Consider the following 20,823-nt stretch of genomic DNA (forward strand, 5'->3'; position numbering starts at 1 on the left):
AATATTTTAACATAAAATTCTCTCTCTGCCCATTTGGGCCCCACTACCCTCGCTTTACGGTGCAATGTGCATCTGCATTATACATTAACCAGACGACCTTAGAAGACACAGAAATACCTGCTACATCGTAAAAAGCAAATTTCTCCTCACACCAACAAGGTAATTCCTTAGAAGATAACATTCCTTTCTTAATCCTGTGATGGGTCACAATGACCCACTACTCGCCTTATATGTGCAGATCTAGACTATGTAAACTATCAATATGTCACTCTGATGTATAACTCTGTCTCGAAAATGTATATAACTGTGCTTTGACTTCTAACAGGCAGGAGGGTCCTCAGATCTTTCTGAAAGACTGTCCCTCGGGTTATAATCCTCAGTTTGGCTCAAAGAACATTCTTTGTTTCTTTCTTAGATTGACTAATTAATTTTTCATCAACACATTTTACATTTCCTGAGACTTATTTTGTAGCCTAGCATATGACCTATCCTAGGAAATGTATACTCTGCATTTGGTGGATGGAGTGCTCTACATGTGGAATTTGGTTGATAATGTTATTCAAGTCTTCTTTATTACATGCACACTGATTTGTCTAGTTTTTCAATGAATTACTGAAAGTAGGGTACTAAAATTTCAAACCATTGAGTCATCTATTTCTCCTTTCAGTTCTGTCCATTTTTGCTTCATGTATTTGGAACCTCTATTTTCAGGCAGAGATGTTCTTGATATAACAATATACTTCTTTTTTAAAAATTAATTAATTTTGCACCAGGTCTTAGTTGCAGGAGGCAGGCTCCTTAGTTGCTGCTTGCCGGCTCCTTAGTTGCGGCAGGCAGACTCCTTAGTTGTGACATGAGAACTCTCAGTTGCAGCATGCATGTGGGATCTAGTTCCCTGACCGGGGATCGAACCCGGGTCCCCTGCATTGGGAGCACAGAGTCCTAACCACTGCGCCACCAGGGAAGTCCCAACAATGTACTTCTTGATGTACTGACCATTTTATCGTTATGAAATGTTTTGTTGCTGGTTTTTTATTCGCTTGTTTATTTCTTTGTTTGTAACTTGCCTGGGCTAAATGTGAATCGTCTCCCCCGTATGGTCACTGATGTCACTGCTCAGTTGGCTTTTAAAATAGGTATTTGGGAACTCCCTGGTGATCTGGTGGTTAAGACTCAGCACCTTCACTGCCGTGGCCCAGGCTCAATCCCTGGTGGGGGAACTAAGATCCCACAAGCTGCATGGTATGGCCAAAAAATAAATTAAATACTTTTTTTTTGGCCCTTGGCAGTGAGAGCTTGGAATCCTAACCACTGAACCACCAGGGAATTCCCTAAAATACATATTCTTTTTTTTTGGCTGCATCAGGTCTTAGTTGCAGCACACGGGGTCTTTTGTTGCGGCATGCGGGCTTCTCTCTAGTTTTGGCATGAGGGTTCTTCTCTCTCTAGTTGTGGCGCGCAGGCTCCAGAGTGCGTAGGCTCTGTGGTTTGCGGCACGCAGGTTCTCCAGTTGAAGTGCGCGAGCTCACTAGTTGTGGCGCACGGGCTTAGTTGTCCCGCAGCATGTGAGATCTTAGTGCCCTGACCAGGGATTGAACCTGTGTCCCCGGCATTGTAAGGCGGATTCTTTACCACTGGACCACCAGGGAAGTCCCAAAATATATATCTTGTTTTCACTTTTAAGTCTTACTTCCTAAGCGTCGCCTCATGTCTGCATAGCTCAGATGTCAACCATTGACTGGACAGATTGTCTGTATAGATGGATCTGTGTGTGGATAGGGGAGCTCATTCAAAGTTACGTCATTTTCAAGTCTGATCCAGCTTTTATTTTCCATGGGCTCTTTTGTATCTCTTATGTGCATGCACATAGCCTCAAGGTCAGTCAGGAATGTGCTTGCCCTCCTCACCATAGCAACCTCAGGCCCTTCTTGCTGGCTAGAATGCCACAGATTCCCTTTTCTAAAGCAAAATTCAGCAGTTTTTTAAAACATAAACATATTTCTGTAAAAAAAAAAATAAAACAAAAACAAACAAAAAAACATATTTCAGATAGTTATATGCCTTTAGTTGATTTATAAAGTGTTGAAATGGTTATTTTCGTCAATTTTGTCCAGCTTTATAGTTGCTTTTTGGGAAGAATATCTGCCAATCTCCTCACTTGGCTATAGCCAGAGGTTACGTGAATGAAGATTTTAAAATGGCTTCTTTCAGTAAAAGCTAAAAGGACAACCTAAATTTTAATTTGGGGAGATTATTTAAGGTCATGGCTTGTCAAAATATTTAAGCAGTAGGATGACCCTATATCCCAGTATGTACTTATTGTTCCAGATTACTGTCTGGGAATTTAGTGCTTTCATTCACTCTCAGGATTCCAAGTTTTTGGTAATAAATTACAGTGGTCACCCTATTTATCCTGAAATGATCCTAAATCAAGCTCTTAACTGTTCCACCAAGAGTTCTTTGGGTTTTTTTTTTTAACAAATTTATTTATTTATTTGTTTGTTTTTATTTTTGGCTGTGTTGGGTCATCATTGCTGTGCGTGGGCTTTCTCTAGTTGCGGTGAGCAGGGGCTACTCTTCGTTGTGGTGCATGGGCTTCTCATTGTCGTGGTTTCTCTTGTTGCAGAGCATGGGCTCTAGGCGCACAGGCTCCTGTAGTTGTGGCACGTGGGCTCAGTAGTTGTCACTTGCGGGCTCTTGAGCGCAGGCTCATTAGTTGTGGCACACGGGCTTAGTTGCTCTGCAGCATGTGGGATCTTCCTGGGCCAGGGCTCGAACCCGTGTCCCTTGCATTGGCAGGCAGATTCTTAACCACTGCGCCACCAGGGAAGCCCCCAAGACTTTTATCATAAGGAAAATCTCTTGTCAAAATGACGACTGAATGGTCCTGCTCTCCATTTTCAGTAAAGCAAATCTGAAACATTCTGGCCTAATTTCTAGTGTTAAGGATAATTTCAACTTTGAACTCTACAAATGAATGCACAACTATGAATATTCAGCAAGGTAAAGCATAGTAACACTTTTCAGATACTCATAAACTGAAATGATCAATTTATTGGCACAGGACAACTCAACATCCTTTGCTACCAAATCATCTTAGGCATAGGGAAACAGGACTTAGCAAGTAACAGAAAAAAGTGATAGAAAATGTTATAGTTTTCTTCCAGATTGCCTAAGTAAAAATTTATGTAAAAATGAAAAACACTTATGTTGACACTTTGGTAGATGGCAACCTAAGATTTTGCTCTAACTAAAAGGTTTCACTTTTAAAAGGCATCAAGTTTAAATAATATAACTTTGTTACCCAGAGTATGCAAAAAATTCCCAAATATACTTTAGGTTTGTAAGAAACCAAATACTGGCCCTTTCTTTGCAAGAGAAAACTCTTACTCCTGAGATAAAGAGGTTCTTAATTTCCTCAAAAGCTTAGTCCATCTCACTTTGGGGCCTTTCTCTCCCACAGTAACTCAAGATATTCTATTTTTTCCAATTTTCAAAACTTTAGTAGCATGTATTCTCTTTGAGAGCTTTTAAGATGCTTACTTAATATCCAATTAGGTTTCGGCAAGGTTATTTGTAAATAAAATCTGTACAAGGAGCTCTTAAAAATATATATATAGGGCTTCCCTGGTGGCACAGTGGTTGAGAGTCCGCCTGCTGATGCAGGGGACACAGGTTCGTGCCCTGGTCCGGGAAGATCCCACATGCTGCGGAGCGGCTGGGCCTGTGAGCCATGGCCGCAGGGCCTGCGTGTCCGGAGCCTGTGCTCCGCAACGGGAGAGGCCACAACAGTGAGAGGCCCGTGTACTGCAAAAAAAAAAAAAATATATATATATATATATATATATATATATATATATCTCCATGATGACTTACATATTATTTGGTAAGAAATTGACTCTGGAGGGAAAAGGTGAACGCTGATAATAAAATAAAGCTAAAATTCACTATAAGACATGTGTCTTATACAAAAGAAAGGTTAGCCTGTCAGCTTTTGTGCTTCTCTTCCTTACTCAAACCAAGTCAAATGTGATCTGCTCATAATATTCCAAGTAAATTTGTATTGTGAGTTATATAAAATCACAATGAAACTATATGCAAAATTTGCTGTATTTTGGGAACAGAGTTAGTAAATGCGTATCCATTTCTCAGAAGGATCTATGATCCCAGAAAAGTTAAAAAAAACACTGCTAAAGTAAATTTATCTGAGATTGTGTTTTAACATCAAGCAAGGGGGTCAGATTTAAAGAGGTATAAGACACTATTAAGGTACTTAGCAAATATTCCCTTAAAAATTATGCTCCTTGAATTTTACAGGAAAATAAAAGTTGTATTTTTTTTTTTTTTTTTTTTTTTTGCGGTACGCGGGCCTCTCACTGTCGTGGCCTCTCCCATTGCAGAGCACAGGCTCCGGACGTGCAGGCTCTGTGGCATGTGGGATCCTCCCGGACCGGGGCACGAACCCGTGTCCCCTGCATCGGCAGGCGGACTCTCAACCACTGCGCCACCAGGGAAGCCCCTAAAAGTTGTATTATTAAAATCTTGCCCAGATTCATAGAATGATTCACCAACAGATGAGAATTTATACCACTGATACCTAGCAAAACTTCATTGCTATACTCATTTTATTTATATATAATGGTTTTTTTAATAGGATGAAAAACACATTTCCTAAAAGGAAAGTCAGCATCAAATTTTGTCTCTGGGAAGAAATTTAACATCCTCTCAAGTCTCATTTTAAAAAATTTTCATTTATCATGATATGCATATAATTTTATTAATTCTCTCTAGTTTCATTAACCACTTGCAATGTTATATCTTAAGGCTAGAGTACAAGTCACATACTTTCACATATATATTTTTTAAATCTTCAAAAATGCCAAACTTGGGCTTCCCTGGTAGCACAGTGGTTGGGAGTCCGTCTGCCGACGCAGGGGACGCAGGTTCGTGCCCCAGTCCGGGAAGATCCCACATGCCGCGGAGCGGCTGGGCCTGTGAGCCATGGCCGCTGAGCCTGTGCGTCCGGAGCCTGTGCTCCGCAACGGGAGAGGTCACAACAGTGAGAGGCCCACGTACCGCCAAAAAAAAAAAAGCCAAACTTAAGAAATACATTTTTTAGGTTAATATAAAACATACCGATGTAAAAATCAGAAAATCTAAATTTCTAAGTCAATTATAATTTAACTTACTTAAAGCAGCTTTTAGTGGGAAACACAATAAACTCAAAACTTTAAGACAAGAGAGGCATATCCCAACGGATTTGAGTAAAAGTTCCCTTAGTTATTATAATATGTACAAAGTGCATAGTAAAAGAATTTTCTAGACAGAACTGATTTTTTTCATTCTCAAACAAACGACATCATCAGGAAGACAGCCCTTGACATTCTAACTAGCTTATCATTAATCCATTGTAAAGAGCTACAGGAATATAAAATATTCTCTAACACACTTAAAATATTGAATAATTAAAAACAAAACATTTCATTTGCTACTAAAATGTACCTGTAAAATAGTAACTCTGTGATGGGAAAAGAGAACAGCAGCTAATTTTGATGGGAGCACTTTGACAGAAGTTGGTACAATAAGCAGAGAGGCACCACTTGATAGAGCAACAAATATTTCCACAACAGAAGGATCAAAGGTCAGAGGTGAAGCCAGAAACAAAACATCCTCCTGAGTGATCTCAAAAAGCACCCTAAGGCAAAACAGAATGTAATTATGAGAAATGCCTAACATTTAGTAAACACATATCCTAAAGAAGTATTTATAACCATTAAGTTTCCAGATGTTGGCCAGATTTTTTTTTTCTCTTAGATTTACCAAAACGGTGCTATTAATTCTAGAACTCTTCTTTATAAATATAAGGATTAAAAGCCATTTAAAGCAAAGCCACTTTTTACCATGACGTATTTTATCATATGTGATGCACTTCTGATGCGTCAACTTGACTGGACTGAATTACAGTCCTCAGAATTCCCTTTCTATTGATAGTGTGTTTCCCGTTAGGGTAGAAGACAAGGGATATTCTCTCTAGACAGTTGGAGGACAGAAGGCGGACAGCAGTCATTTGACAGCACACACACCTTCTCCCATTTATTCAATCAAACACTAGCTTAGGTGGTGCTGTGAAGGGATTTTGTAGATATGATTAAAGTCCCTGATAAGCTGACTTTAATCAAAAGGGAGGTTATTCTGCGTTGGCTGGATTTACTCAGTTGGAAGGCCTTTAAGAGAGTGTTTAGGCCTTCTCTGAAGAGACTCCAAACAGCAGCTGGATCAGCAATTAGCTAGTTCAGCAATTACTCTCCCTTTCCCCTGGATCCTCTTTCCTGACTTGCCTGTGGACAAGCACATGCCCATGGGGTTCCAGTCTGTTCACAATCACCCCTAATTGTCTACCCAATGGACTGCAGTCTTGCTTACGAGCCCCACAAGTGTAAGCCAATTCCTTGTAATAGATCTCTGATATATACTCCCAGTTCTGTTTTTCAGGTAGAATCTTGACTTATTCTATACTACTTATTGAATGATGATTAATAGAGACCTCTGACTCCCTTTTCGCACTATTTGGCATTTTCTCTCAGTAACTCAACAAAGAGCAGAACAGAATATATGTGATAAGGGTATTATAGAGCATGGATGGTCAGCGATGAGCCTATAACACTCTTCAATTTAAAGACACAAAACTCATTCTATCTAAAAGCAGGGATTACCTTAACTTCAAAATATCTTCAGGTATGGTATTGTGGGCACCCACTTGGAACCCCAGGGTTGGTATGAAGATTATTTTAAGCTGAAGACATTTTGGATTCAACAGATGCAGAAAGAAGCCTTCCTGGAGCTTCCCTTATCTGACTGATAGCAGAAACTTCTGGGGAATGAGACTACCATAAATTCCATCTTCAGGGTGACTTTTACTCCCAAAAGTACACCAAGAGTAAACCTACCATAAACCCCCTCTACTGGGGAGTTTTACGGCCCTGACGACAGGATGAAACTACCCCCATATGCATAGGCCAACATTACCACAAAGTTTCTTATCTGCTTTTATCTTTCCTAAAGAAACCAATTTGTATTTCCCATAGAAGCCTTTCTTCCCCTCCCTTTCCCCTACTAAGTTAGGTAGATAAGCCCCAACTTTAAGCATTTAATGATGGAGTTCAGAACATGCTATCCCAAAATATGCAGCTCTGGTATATTGACCATTTTCAGTTAAATGCACTTGAAAAACAGCAAAACAAAAACACTCTGACCTTCCTGTTTTTCATAAAGGCAGATGAAATTCCCACATGAAAGATGTCCTCCCTATACCAGAAGGAAAGTAATGTTCTTAATATCAAGGATGAGACGCTGAAAGCAAGAGAACTATATACAAAACAGACTTGGTTAAAATAATTCTTATCTTCCTTTAGCCTCCCCACACAGTTTAGTCACTTTTCCACAATTGCCTCTCTTTGTTTAACCTAATATAGTCTTGTCATCTCTTTGGGTCATTCCTTATGAAGGATCCTGTGTCACATAAAACTTGTTATACTTAAATGTATGCTTTTCTTCCGCTGACCTTTCTTTTGTCAATCTAATTCTCAGACCCAGCCAAAAAGAACCCTAAGAGGGTAAAAAGCGATGAAATAAAATTTACGTTTTAAGGCGGGACAAGAAAATTTAAACATAAAATTCCCTGTGTCTGTTTGGGTCTCCCCCACCTCTTTTCCAACTGTGCAGCGTGCATCTACATTACACATTAACCAAGCCTCCTCAAAGATGTGAATGCCTCCTCCACTGTAAAAGATCATTTCTCCCCCCTATTTTATTTATTTTTGACTGCGTTAGGTCTTCACTGCTGTGCTGCTTTCTCTAGTTGCGGCAAGCGGGGGCTACTCTTTTTTGCGGTGCATGGGCTTCTCATTGCGGTGTTTTCTCTTGTTGTGGAGCACGAGCTCTAGGCACACGGGCTTCAGTAGTTGTGGCACGCAGGCTCAGTAGTTGTGGCACACAGGCTCTAGAGTGCAGGCTCAGTAGTTGTGGCGCAGGGGCTTAGTTGCTCCATGGCACGTGGGATCTTCCCGGATCAGGGCTCGAACCCATGTTCCCTGCACCGGCAGGTGGATTCTTAACCACTGTGCCACCAGGGAAGCCCTAAATCTGATTATAATTTAATCTAATTATATATTTGTGTCTCAGGTGAGCTAAAAAAAAATCAATGTATGATAAAAGCTACACTCAAACTTCAATTTTTAATGGACTTATTCTTCACAAATATTGTCTGGTTTCCTAGTTAGAATTCAGGGGAGAACATATAACAGGCTTTCAATAATGCTTGAGCCCTGAAAATCATTTTTTTGTCTCAATTCTGTGAACAAAGTGGGCAGTGTTAAGCATTCATGGAGAATCTGGAAGTTAAAGAACGTAGTTTAAGAAGTATCCAGTATAGGAAAAGTTAAAAGAGACAGATTTTAAAGAAGAAAAGAGATAGCATGGAACAAATATTTGTTGAGCTTACTACTTCTGAGGCTTAGGTGCTGTATATCTAACTTATTGTTTCTCATTTTCCCAACCACCCTATGTTGCAGATATGGTTATTACCACCATTTAAAAATGGAGGAAAAGGAAATTCAGGGAGGTTAAGTAACTTGTACAAAGTCATAAATATCAACTAAAAAAATATCATTTTTAAAAGGCTTTACAACTGTATGTTCCTGTTTTAATTTCAACAGAATATCCAAGATACGTAATATTAGAAAAGATGTCCGTCCAACAATTTATTTTAAGAAGGTCAACTGAGAAGAGAATTCAGCAAGAAAAATAACTATAGTTCTTTTTTTTTTTTTTTTTTTGGCTGCGTTGGGTCTTTGTTGCTGCGCACGGGCTTTCTCTAGTTGCAGTGAGCAGGCTACTCCTTGTTGTGGTGCGCGGGCTTCTCATTGCGGTGGCTTCTCTTGTTGTGGAGTACGGGCTCTAGGTGCAAGGGCTTCAGCAGTTGTGGCTCGTGAGCTCTAGAGCGCAGGCTCAGTAGTTGTGGTGCACGGGCTTAGTTGCTCCGCAGCATGTGGGATCTTCCCGGACCAGGGCTCAAACCCATGTCCCCTGCATTGGCAGGTGGAGTTTAAACCACTGCGCCACCAGGGAAGTCCATGTAGTTCTCTTTAAGATATGATTACAAAAATATATTTAACAAGATAAATAATCTAAACAAATATATAAAAAGGATAAGTTTTGCTGGGCATTCCTTCAGAGTACTATATTAAGTCATCAAGCTCCAGAAGTAAAAGGGGGCTTAAAAAAAAAGCCACAATAAAATAATAGAAAAGTTCTACTTTTTTTTTCTTTTTTTTACTTTTTTTTTTAACTTCACTGAGGTACTTTTCTTGTTTGACTGAAACAAAAGGAGTTTTAAATTTCCACTTCATTTCTGACTCTACAATCAAACTAGGTAATTGTGCACAAAAAACAAAATAGTTCCTTATAAACTAAAAGCTTACAGGGCTTCCCTGGTGGCGCAGTGGTTGAGAGTCCGCCTGCCGATGCAGGGGACACGGGTTCATGCCCTGGTCCGGGAAGATCCCACATGCCGTGGAGCGGCTGGGCCCGTGAGCCATGGCCGCTGAGCCTGCGCGTCTGGAGCCTGTGTTCCACAACGGGAGAGGCCACAACAGTGAGAGGTACCGCAAAACAAAAAAACAACAACAAAAAAACCCTAAAGGCTCACAAATGCTTATACAACTAAAGACTATATATTTGATGCACAGCTATTCAGCTTTTTTTCTTTTTTTTTTAGCATAATCTAGAAAGATTAGTAAATATTTTAAGGGAAGTTCAATTCCATGTTATCACTACAGAAGATACCATATCTGTCTTTGTAAAATGCCTGTGGGCATAAACAACACAATTCTTCTCACATGTTCTTATAAAACAATAAAGCAAAAGATAAACAGCAAATCAAAGTCCCATAATCTGCTTTCAGAGAGTAGTACTGTCACAGCTAAAAAAAACAAAAAAGGTTTACCCTCACACAGTTTACTGAGTTTACTGCCTATATTAATAGGACTTACTATTTACATTGTCTTCATTAGCACAGTTTTATTATTCTAGGAGATTCTAAACCAAGAAAACAGAAGTTACATATAACTTTACTGTTCATTAATGAAAACCAAATCATCTCTTTAACAAAAGCATCAAAAACGGTTTACAACCCAAGACTCTCTGAACCTCTTTTCTCAAAAGTTCCTTTGCTATTTCCACCAATCCATCATTATTATATCACAAACCTTACCCAATCCTTAAATTAAGCCCCTGTATTGAAAGGTCTAGGGACCTCCCTGGTGGTGCAGTGGTTAAGAATCCACCTGCCAGGGATTTCCCTGGTGGTGCAGTGGTTAAGAATCTGCCTGCCAATGCAGGGGACACGGGTTTGATCCCTGGTCTGGGAAGATCCCACTTGCCGCGGAGCAACTAAGCCCGTGCACCACAACTACTGAGCCTGTGCTCTAGAGCCCACGAGCCACAACTACTGGCCTGCGCGCCTAGAGCCCGTGCTCCACAACAAGAGAAGCCACCGCAATGAGAAGCCTGCAACCCGCAACTAAGAGTAGCCCTCCTTCGTCGCAACTAGAGAAAGCCTTCGCGCAGCAACGAAGACCCAACACAGACAAAAATAAATAAAATAAATACATAAATAAAGAATCCGCCTGCCAATGTGGGGGACACGGGTTTGAGCCCTGGTCTGGGAAGATCCCACATGCTGTGGAGCAACTAAGCCCGTGCACCACAACTACTAAGCCTGTGCTCTAGAGCCTGCGAGCCACAACTACTGAAGCCCGCGAGCCACAACTACTGAAGCCCACGAGCCACAGCTACTGAAGGCCACGAGCCTAGAATCCGTGCTCTGCAACAAAAGAAGCCACCGTAATGAGAAGCCCGCGCACCGCAAAGAAGAGCAGCCCCTGCTCCGCTGCAACTAGAGAAAGCCCGTGCACAGCAACGAACACCCAATGCAGCCAAAAATAAATAAATTACTTAATTTAAAAAAAAAGATCTACCTTACTTCAAAATCTCAGTAAATCAGATCCTGCCCTTCTCCCTCTGAGACCATCATACTCTTGGAGGTAGGCAGCATTCTCTCCTACCAATGTAAGCAATAAACTCAGCTTTATCTTACTATCAGGTTATTCTGATAATATTTGGGGAGTCAGCTGAAATTTGGTACTCCCTAGCTTGGTGATTTAAGTCCAAATCAAACAGAAAATTTAACACTGCTGTTTCAATTTCTAAACTGGATATCTGAACATTTCATCTTTCAGAATCCAATTATTTAGCACTTTGCTTACTTGTGAACCTAAAAGTAAACCAAAAAGGGTTTAATAAGCAAACAGATTTCATTAAGTTCAAGCACAAAATAGCTATCAAGAAATTTGTACACTCTACTCACAAATTAGCCCCTCATCCCTCACTGAGCACATATTTGCTCTCACCTTACAGACAATTCCTGCCTGTTAGGCCCAGTGCCTCTTAGTCAGCTGTCTCTCCCACCTCTCCTAGATTCCAAATCAGCTCCACTCTCTTCAAGTTGCCTGTATCTCCATCCCCACCTCACTTCCCATAATGTTAGCATAGGACATTTCATCCTATTTCTTTCTAAAGTTACAATCCATCAACTTCCTCTAACATTCCTTATTACATAAAGAACTTATGTAACTTATTATCCCTCTTATCCTTTTAAGGCTCTCTAAAGAACAGAGAGTATTTTAAATATCATCTCCTCCCATCTTAAAGTACTTACTCCTTTACCATATTCCTACCACTTGATTTTTCTAACCAATCCTCTCTACCAGGTCTTTATGCTCAGCCTACAAGTCTCTCCCATCTAAAAACAAAGACAAAAAAGCTACACCCTCCCAGAATCCTTTCTCTTCTATTAAAACTAGTTTCTAGAAAATAACACTTTACTTTTGTTGTCTCCATTTCCTTATCTCTCATTCTCTTATCTCCAGCCTGTACTGTCTTCAGCCCTGGGAATTAGAAGTGAAGGCACTAAAGACCAGATTGTCAGGACCTCCCTGGTGGTCCAGTGTTAAAGAATCCGCCTTCTAATGCAGGGGGTGCGGGGTCAATCTCTGGTCAGGGAACTAAGCCTGCACACTTTACTAGAGAGAAGCCCACACACCACAACCAGAGAGAGAAAACCTGAACACCAGAACTAGAGAGAAGCCACATGGAGAGCCCATGTGCCACAACAAAAGATCCCACATGCCACAATGAAGATCGTGCATGCCACAACTAAGACCCAACGCAGCCAAAAATTTAAATAAATAAATAAATAAATAAAATAAATATTAAAAACGAAACAAAACCAAAAAAAAACAGATTGCCAATTACAATAGATACCGCTGCAGGATTTAACCATTCCTTCCTTCTAGACCTGGGCATCCAATATAGTAGCCACTAGATACATGTGCCTATTGAGCACTAACAATGTGACTGGTCCACATAGAGATGTTTAAGTATAAAATACGTGCTAGATTTTGAAAATAATTAGTATATAAAAAAGAATGTAGGACTTCCCTGGTGGCACAGTTGTTAAGAAACTGCCGCCAATGCAGTCGACACCAGTTAGATCCCTGATCCAGGAAGATCCCACATGCTGCAGAGCAACCAAGCCCGTGCGCCACAACTACTGAGCCTGCACTCTAGAGCCCACGAGCCACAACTACTGAGCCTGCACGTTCTGCGACAAGAGAAGCCACTGCAACGGGAAGCCCGCTCACGGCAACAAAGAGTAGCCCCCGCTCACTGCAACTAGAGAAAGCCCTTGTGCAGCAACGAAGACCCAACGCAGCCAAAAATTTTAAAAATTAAAAAAAAAAAAAAATGTAAAGTACCTCACTAAATTTTTATATTGATTACATATTAAAATATTTGGGGTATACTGAATAAGATATATTGTTAAAATTAATTTCACTTTTTACTTTTTTTAATTAATTAATTTATTTTTGGCTGCGTTGGGTCTTCATTGCTGCTCATGGGCTTTCTCTAGCTGTGGTGAGCGGGGGCTACTCTTTGTTGCGGTGTGCGGGCTTTGCATTGCGATGGCTTCTCTTGTTGCAGAGCACGGGCTCTAGGCACGCAGGCTCGGTAGTTGTGGCTCGAGGGCTCTAGAGTGCAGGCTCAGTAGTCGTGGCACACGGGCTTAGTTGCTCCACGGCATGTGGGATCTTCCCGGACCAGGGATCGAACTCATGTCTCCTGCATTGGCAGGCGGATTCTTAATCACTGCGCCACCAGAGAAGTCCCCACTTTTTACTTTTTAAATGTGGTTACTAAAAAATTTTTAATTACATGAAACTTATAATGACATAAAATTACAGATGTGTCCTATGAGGTTTCCATTTCTATTTCTGTTTCCTCCTCTGATGTTCTAAGCCTACTCCTCTCTGGTTCCCTTCCTCCTCTATTTCCTCCTTTCTTCAAAAGTTGAGAATCTCAACTTTATAGAGATTTCTCATTTCCCATAACAGTAAAACCAACTCAACGATGCTACAAGAGTAAACTTAATGAAATGAAAAATTTTTTAATGGTTCCTTGGATTAAGTTCAAACTTCTCCAACAGAGCACACCAGGTGCCTGCCCCCTCAGGTCATACGACTCCTACCCTCCCACTCTTCAGCTCTGCCCAGTACACTCTAGCAAGCCAAACTCCTTCTTTCTCCCATACCTCTGTAGGTACCTCTGCCAGGAATGTTTCCTCTCTTCTTACTAATAATTAAGAAGCAAAGCTTCCAGCCATATCATTTGATTGCTGTTTGGCCCCAGGCCTGGATCAAACAGGTAAAGCCCTACTCTGCTAAAGAGAGCTAAAGTTCAGATATAGCTGAAACAAGAGACCCAAGTACTTAGGACTGTCAATTTAGGAACAAGAGTTATAAAGAACAGGTATTTCAAAATTCATTTTTCCCTTTAAATTACAAGTTCTTAAGGATTCTAAGGATAGAACTTACCGGAAGTGCTGGATGTTTGGCACTATACACGCATGAGGGACTCTGACAATCTTAGGTATCCCCGTGGTGCCTGATGTATGGAGAACATAGGCCAAGCAATGTTTTAGCCTCACATCCATGTGCTCTTCTGACTTTTCTTTACTGCTGTTCTCAGAATTCACGCTCTTTGTCATTTTTTCTTTTTCATATGTCTCTCTTCTTATGCTATTATTTAGCATCAAGCTCACCTCAACATTTTTCCAGTGAAGTCTGAAGAGTACTAGGTCATTATGTTCTACTGTAAACGTATCATAGTTCAACAATGTTTCATAGGAAGATTTGAATTTCTATGTTAAATGGGGAACAAAGTTTTACAACATTAATATGTTAAAACGCATTCTCTTTTATATAGAATATATACAGCATATTAAGTGTTCATTTACTCATTCAACATAGCTTTTTTTTTTTTTAAGTACAGCTGACTTTTGAACATGGGTTTGAATTGCACAGGTCCACGTATATCCGAGGTTGGTTGAATCTGTGGATGCGCGTAACAAGGACAACTGTAAAGTTATAGGCGAATTTTCCACTGTGCAGAAGTCAGTGCCCCTAACCCCTGAGTTGTTCAAGGGTCAACTGTACTTGCTATATATCCAAGAATAAAAAGATAAATGAGAAACCTCCAAGAGTAAAGTGCGGTGCTTACTTTCAAACTCATCTTTAAAATAGAGACATAAAAACACACAACTGCAGTGCAATGTGGTGTGATAATGAAATATGCTTTAAATGTGAATGAGAACAGGGGATTTCCCTGGTGGTCCAGTGGTTAAGACTCCATGCTTCCACTGCAGGGGGCGCAGGTTCAATCCGTGGTCCAGGAACTAAGATCCCACATACCGCGGCACAGCCAAAATCAATCAATCAGTCAATTGAAAAAAAAAAAAAAAAAAACCATGAATGAGAACAGAGAAGGCTGAACTTAACTTGCCTGGAAAGTCAGAGATTGATTCTTCATATGTAATATTTGTGTGTTATAAGTAGCTATTCTCCAAATAAAGAGGGGTACTTTAAACAAACAAGTCAATACACAGTATCTGACCTGACAAAGCTGGTGTTATGGAGAACAGTAAGCATTCCAATAAGCTGCAGAATTGGGGAAGATGTAGAAGATAAGTAGTGCTGTTGATAGGAGATGAGACGCTAATCCTTAATAACTGTATACTCAACACCAAGAACACCAAGGAGTTTAGACCTTAACCTGTGATGGGATCCAACTGAAAGTGGCAGTAGCACAGACTAGACTTTGCTTGTCAAGGAGAGACTTATATGCAAGACTCTGATAAATGAGAGCCTTTAATGAACCTTTCATAACAATTCAGATATGCTATAAGGGCCTGAATGGTCTCTTGCAGCAGAAATAGAAAGGGTCTATGAAGAAAGAATCAATAGGACTTGATGACTTTCTGGATAGGGAGTGAGCTTGAGAAGATTGCTGAGTTTCTGGCTCAGTTACTTGGTAGATGGAAATAGATTAATACAGAAGTTTCCTTTGAGTATATCTTTTTAGGTTGATAAGCAGCAGCTTAATGAAGCAAAACAAGTTTTCACAATAAAGAAATCAATTTAAATGAGAGGAAAAGATCACAACCCAGGACCTTTCTGTTTGTGTTTGTGCTGTGGTTTTAGGTGTAAGGTGTGGTATATCCTGTAATGTAAAAAAAATTAAGGCCCACATATTCTTAAGACCTAGCTCAAAAACCATCCTCCTCCATTAAAACTGTCCTGTCTCTACTGGGCTACGTATACTTCACTTAGGGCAATATCACACTATGCAGACCTGGGAAGTACTAACCTTTTTTCTCCAACTATATAAGCAACTAGAGGGCAAGAATCATATCTTAGACTGCTTTCACATACCAATGCCCTCCCAAACACCCTGTCTCTAGTGCAGAGTTTCTCAATCTAAACACTACTGACATTCTGCAACAGTTAAATCTTTGTGGGGACTGTTTTATGCATTGTAGGGTTTTTAGCAGTATCCCTGGCCTCTACCCATTGGAAGCCAGTGGCACCCCCTTTCCATCATGACCATAAAAAATATCTCCAGACATTGCAGAATGTTTCCTGGCAGGTAAAATCATGGCCAGCTGAAAACCACTACTCTAGTGGATCATGGGCATACAGTAGATGCTCAATAAATACACTGATTGCTCCTGTGTTAAGTGAAGGAAGAACACTTACACCATCATCAAAATCATGGAACAGGAAGCAAGGTACTTTCTGTGGGGTTTGCTGCTATGTACTCAACTCCTTCCTATATGCAGTTAGGAAGAATAGCTTGATATTGACAATTCTCCCACCCACCCACCTTGTCTATAAAACTTTCATCAAGGTTGTTAAAAAATGAATATCACATCCTCATTTTAGTCTTTCTAACTTATCAACAAATAACCAATGTGAGGAACAGAAGAGAAAACTGTGGCCAGACACTGATATATGTGTACCTAGAAAATATTTATTAACCAAATTAATACTTTATTGTCTCTTTCTGGAGGCCTTACTCTAATACCCATTATTCTCTAGGAAGTCCTCCATATAATATCTGAAGCTTTTGAATTGTCTTACTGCTATATATTACAGATATAGATGCACACACATATACACAAATAGGTAAAATTCATTTAAGTTACCCCCAATGTAAAATGATTCATATAGGTAATGGGTAATAATAGGCTAAATTGAATATAGTTTCTATAATGTTTTCTCCATGGTAAAACAATATTTTATAAACAAGAAATGAAGAAATAATAATGAAACATGGGGTACCCTGCTTAACATATAATACCAATTCTTGCCCCTAAAGCAGTGTTTCTTGGCTAGATCTCTGGTTGGCAGTCACTTAAAAATAAAAAAAAATAATAAATTTAGTTTTCCAGAAAGGACTGGTTTAAGTGCCAATCTCTTTTTCAAAATCTAAGCTTGGATATAGTTCTTTAATGTTGCTGACCACTGTAAGTTGCCATAAATACACCAAGATAAAAGTATCAAGTATTATAAAAGTTTCCTACTATAAAAACAACTTTGGAAAGAGAAAGTAAATTCAAAACAATGCACAATACATTATTATGAGGCTAGAAGATACATCCATGCCATTGAGCAGTGGTTCTCAGTGGAGCATGCGGGGTGGAGGGTGCCTCCAGGAGACGTTTGGCAATGTCTGAAGACAATTTTGGTTGTTGCAACTAGGGGGTGCTACTGGCAATTATTAGATGAGGCCATGGGGGTTACTAAACATCCTGTAATGTACAGGACACGCCTCACAACAAACACCCAACCCAAAATGTCAGTGCTGAGACCAAGAAATTTTGCTGAGTTAGTGAATTTAGAAATCAAGACAGGGGATGGGACCCCTTCAATTGAAAAGTAAATGTAACACATAAAAATATAAACAAACAACTTAGATACCCACACTTACATTAATTTGCTGTTTTTCAACAAGGATATACTTTAGATTACATTTTTTCATAAAATGAATTGATAATGCTGGTGGTGAAGCTGGATCAATAGGTGCATAAGCAGCAGGGACTTGGAGAATTCTAAAGAAACAAAGTACAGAGTCAGCACAGAATATCTTTTGAAAATAATCTTACTTTAAGATATCAAATTTTTAGTTCTAAAAAACATTACCCTAAAATCCAAGAGGGTAAGTTTATCCCAGGATGGCAGTAGAGACCAATTTCCCAAATTCCTTGAAAGTCACAATGTAACAGCAGAAAATTTGATAATTCTGAAGCAGCATTAACCACAGTCTTGTAGGTGTAATAAACTGGAGGTTGGTTGTTACACTCATCAAAACATACAGCTATTTTATCCGAATAACGGGAGGCAGCCTGATGCACCAATTCCTGAAGAGTCATTTCACTGAAGTTTATCTGAACATCACTGGTAGCAGAGAGTTCTACCTATTTCCAGAAATGTTAGGGGGACAATGAGTTTTAGGGAGTTTGCTGGGGGGCGGGAAGTAGAGAAAAAATTCTATACAATCACTCCTCAGAAAAATAACTACATCAAAGACACACAGTTAAAGAATCTCTGAACTATCAACTGTCTATGGTAACTTTGCTGAGAACAATGAGGTTGAAATTTTGATACAAGCAACCTAACTCCCTGTCAGAGGTGGAAGAAAATTTGAGAGGGGAATGGTATATACATAGATGAGGATGAAACAAGCAGAAATGCAGAATTCTCTCAAAACAGAACACAAAGTAAAAAAGAAATGAATAATAATAAATAATTACCCAAAATAAAAGCAAATTTAAAGTACCACATGCTTAATTTTTTCATTTTTCTTCAGTTGTTACAGATTGATTAAAATAAAGTGGTTACAATCCTGTATGGTAAATTTGAAAAGACTAATGCAAATGAAGTCTGCTTTTAGGAGCTGAATTTAGGTGAAAGCAAAACCAACCTCTGATAGAAAGAAGAGAGAAAACCTTTACATCCATCCAGTTTTAGTCCTGTATATAAAAACTGTGCTTATTATTATTATAACACAGCAAGCCACTTTTATAATTGTTAAGAAGTAAGCTCTTCATACTCTAGTTTGATATTTACTTATTTGTTTTTTTGTTTGGTTTGTTTGTTTGGCAGCTTGCAGCATCTTAGTTCCCCGACCAGAGATCCAACCCAGGGACCCAAGAGCGCCAAGTCCTAACCACTGGACCGCCAGGAAATTCCCTCTAGTTTGATTTTTAAATTGTCAATAAGTTCATTTAAATTTAGACTCTAAATATAGTATTACAACTCAATAAACTATTGTATCAATACAATATTCTCTGGGCTTCTCAATGCAGATTCTATAAAAAGAAAATCTGGGGCTTCCCTGGTGGCGCAGTGGTTAAGAATCTGCCTGCCAATGCAGGGGACACGGGTTTGATCCCTGGTCTGGGAAGATCCCACTTGCCGCGGAGCAACTAAGCCCGTGCACCACAACTACTGAGCCTGTGTTCTAGAGCCCGCGAGTCACAACTACTGAGCCCACACGCCACAACTACTGAAGCCCGCATGCCTAGAGCCTGTGCTCTGCAACGAGAAGCCACCGCAATGAGAAGCCCGAGCACCACATCGACGAGTAGCCCCTGCTCACTGCAACTAGAGAAAGCCCGCGCGCAGCAACGAAGACCCAACACAGCCAAAAATAAATAAATAAAATAAAATAAAATTTTAAAGTTAAAAAAAAGGAAAATCTGAAACTGTATTTCATCAAAGAAACTTTAGGGATGACTGAACAACAACAAAAAAACTTCACAACTCCTAGTATTTCCTTGAAGGTAAAGGTGATTTTTGTTTTCCCGCTGTGAAATTTATTTTCTGGATTTCAAAGCAAATAAGATTTATCAAACAGTCTATTTTAATCATTCAAGTTTTTTATTTGTTTATAGTTATTTGAACTCATTTCCCTACTGATTCATCCATGTCATTTAATCAATATCAATTACAGAAAATAAAACATTTCTAAAGACAGCAAAATGAACCAATAACTGCTGACACCCAAAAGGTTTGGAAATGCCATGATTTCTAAACACAAAATTTTAAAATATAAAATAACTTTAGTACTTACAGTCTTTTCTATAAATACTAGCTCTTTCTGTGATGCACAAGATAAAATTTTTAAGCTTTCCCCATACACACAAATGACCATTACGTAAATATAAGGAAAGCTTTCCATAACATGCACTAAAATTATGGGAATGAGTCCATTCTGCAAGATGCAGTTAGTGCAGAAGGGGACCTTCTGCTTCCCTCTCCCCAAATGAATAACAAATTGCCTATACTACAGAATGTATTATACTAAAGCATTTTAACAAAAAGTTATAGTCTACATGGAAAAAAAAAGCATTGTTTTAATGCAAAAACACATCCAGCAGTTAATTTTCCACAGGAGGACAATCTAATTAATATACTATAATCTAAAATCCCTTGACATCAAAGTAAGGGGCAAGATTATAAAATGGATTAAATTCTTTTTAAAAAAATCATTTTTTATGACAAATTACAAGATTCGCCACACATATCTATACAACAATTAAGATGTTTTTAAACTTTTAATTGCCAGTTTCCCAGTGGCTGCTATAGAGAATTAAGGCAAAATCTATTCTTGTTGTCTAAGGTTTTCATTTTTATTAAGTGAATCATAAATACATTCGCTCCAATAAAGAACGCTATAATAACTGGATGCCCAAACATTTCTGGGACCATATAAGAAGGGGGCGGGGGAGAAGCAAAATCTGATAAACAGATTATATATGTAATGGGATCATTAAGTTTTAAGATATTTGCTACTTTATATCTGTAGAGGCTGCTACTTTAGTCATCAGAAGTCTCAGGGGCTCTTCCTAGGTTATTGGCTACTTTAAAGACATAAATAATCTAAAAACTTTATTGTCCCGTATCCACCGGCTTCTTAACTTTCACTAAGCAACTACGTTTAATAACAATGCACTTTATACCTTCCAACACATTTTTTCAATTGCTTTTCGAAACCACGCTAACAAGACAGGGTAGGCTTATTTCCATTCGAAATAAGGAGCAGAGGGTCTAAGGCAGGGTGAGGGGAGAGCACACGGGTCAAGTTCAGCTTTTGCACCACTCCATCCCTCCAGACACCACTGATTCAACTCCGAGGCCAGGCGGTTGCCCGGAAGCTAAGCAAACCTGTGCGCAGTCAGCCGCAGGCGTCTTCGTACTTCGCCTCCCTCGCACGTGTCCCCAGTGGATACAGCCTCCTGCCGAGACCCACTCAGAAGGCGTAGGGGTGAGGGGGTAGCGGGGAGGTCCGAGCCCGTCCGGATCT

At 39.6% G+C, this 20,823-nt stretch overlaps 1 protein-coding gene across 5 annotated transcripts in view; it reads right to left on the reverse strand.

Moving 5' to 3' along the window:
- AASDH (aminoadipate-semialdehyde dehydrogenase) overlaps positions 1–20,806 on the reverse strand; it is a 35,365-nt gene extending 14,559 nt beyond the window's left edge. The window contains exons 1-5 of one of the 5 annotated variants that reach the window (XM_089911960.1): positions 20,685–20,806; positions 17,658–17,932; positions 17,446–17,566; positions 13,992–14,317; positions 5,503–5,695 (exon numbers count right to left, since the gene is read on the reverse strand). In XM_089911960.1, coding sequence (XP_089768086.1) covers positions 5,503–5,695; positions 13,992–14,317; positions 17,446–17,566; positions 17,658–17,887 — 870 coding nt within the window. In that variant the 5' untranslated portion in view covers positions 17,888–17,932; positions 20,685–20,806. Of the gene's footprint in view, positions 1–5,502; positions 5,696–13,991; positions 14,318–17,445; positions 17,567–17,657; positions 17,933–20,684 lie in introns of those variants that run through there. The other 4 variants (XM_022563640.3, XM_022563666.2, XM_022563650.2 and 1 more) reach the window with 4 other exon arrangements.
- Between the last annotated feature and the right edge of the window lie 17 nt (positions 20,807–20,823).

Source organism: Delphinapterus leucas, chromosome 5 (genome assembly GCF_059928025.1).
Source record: "Delphinapterus leucas isolate spDelLeu-1000000601 "Yukka" chromosome 5, BTC_Dleu_Yukka2, whole genome shotgun sequence".
Taxonomy (NCBI): domain Eukaryota; kingdom Metazoa; phylum Chordata; class Mammalia; order Artiodactyla; family Monodontidae; genus Delphinapterus; species Delphinapterus leucas.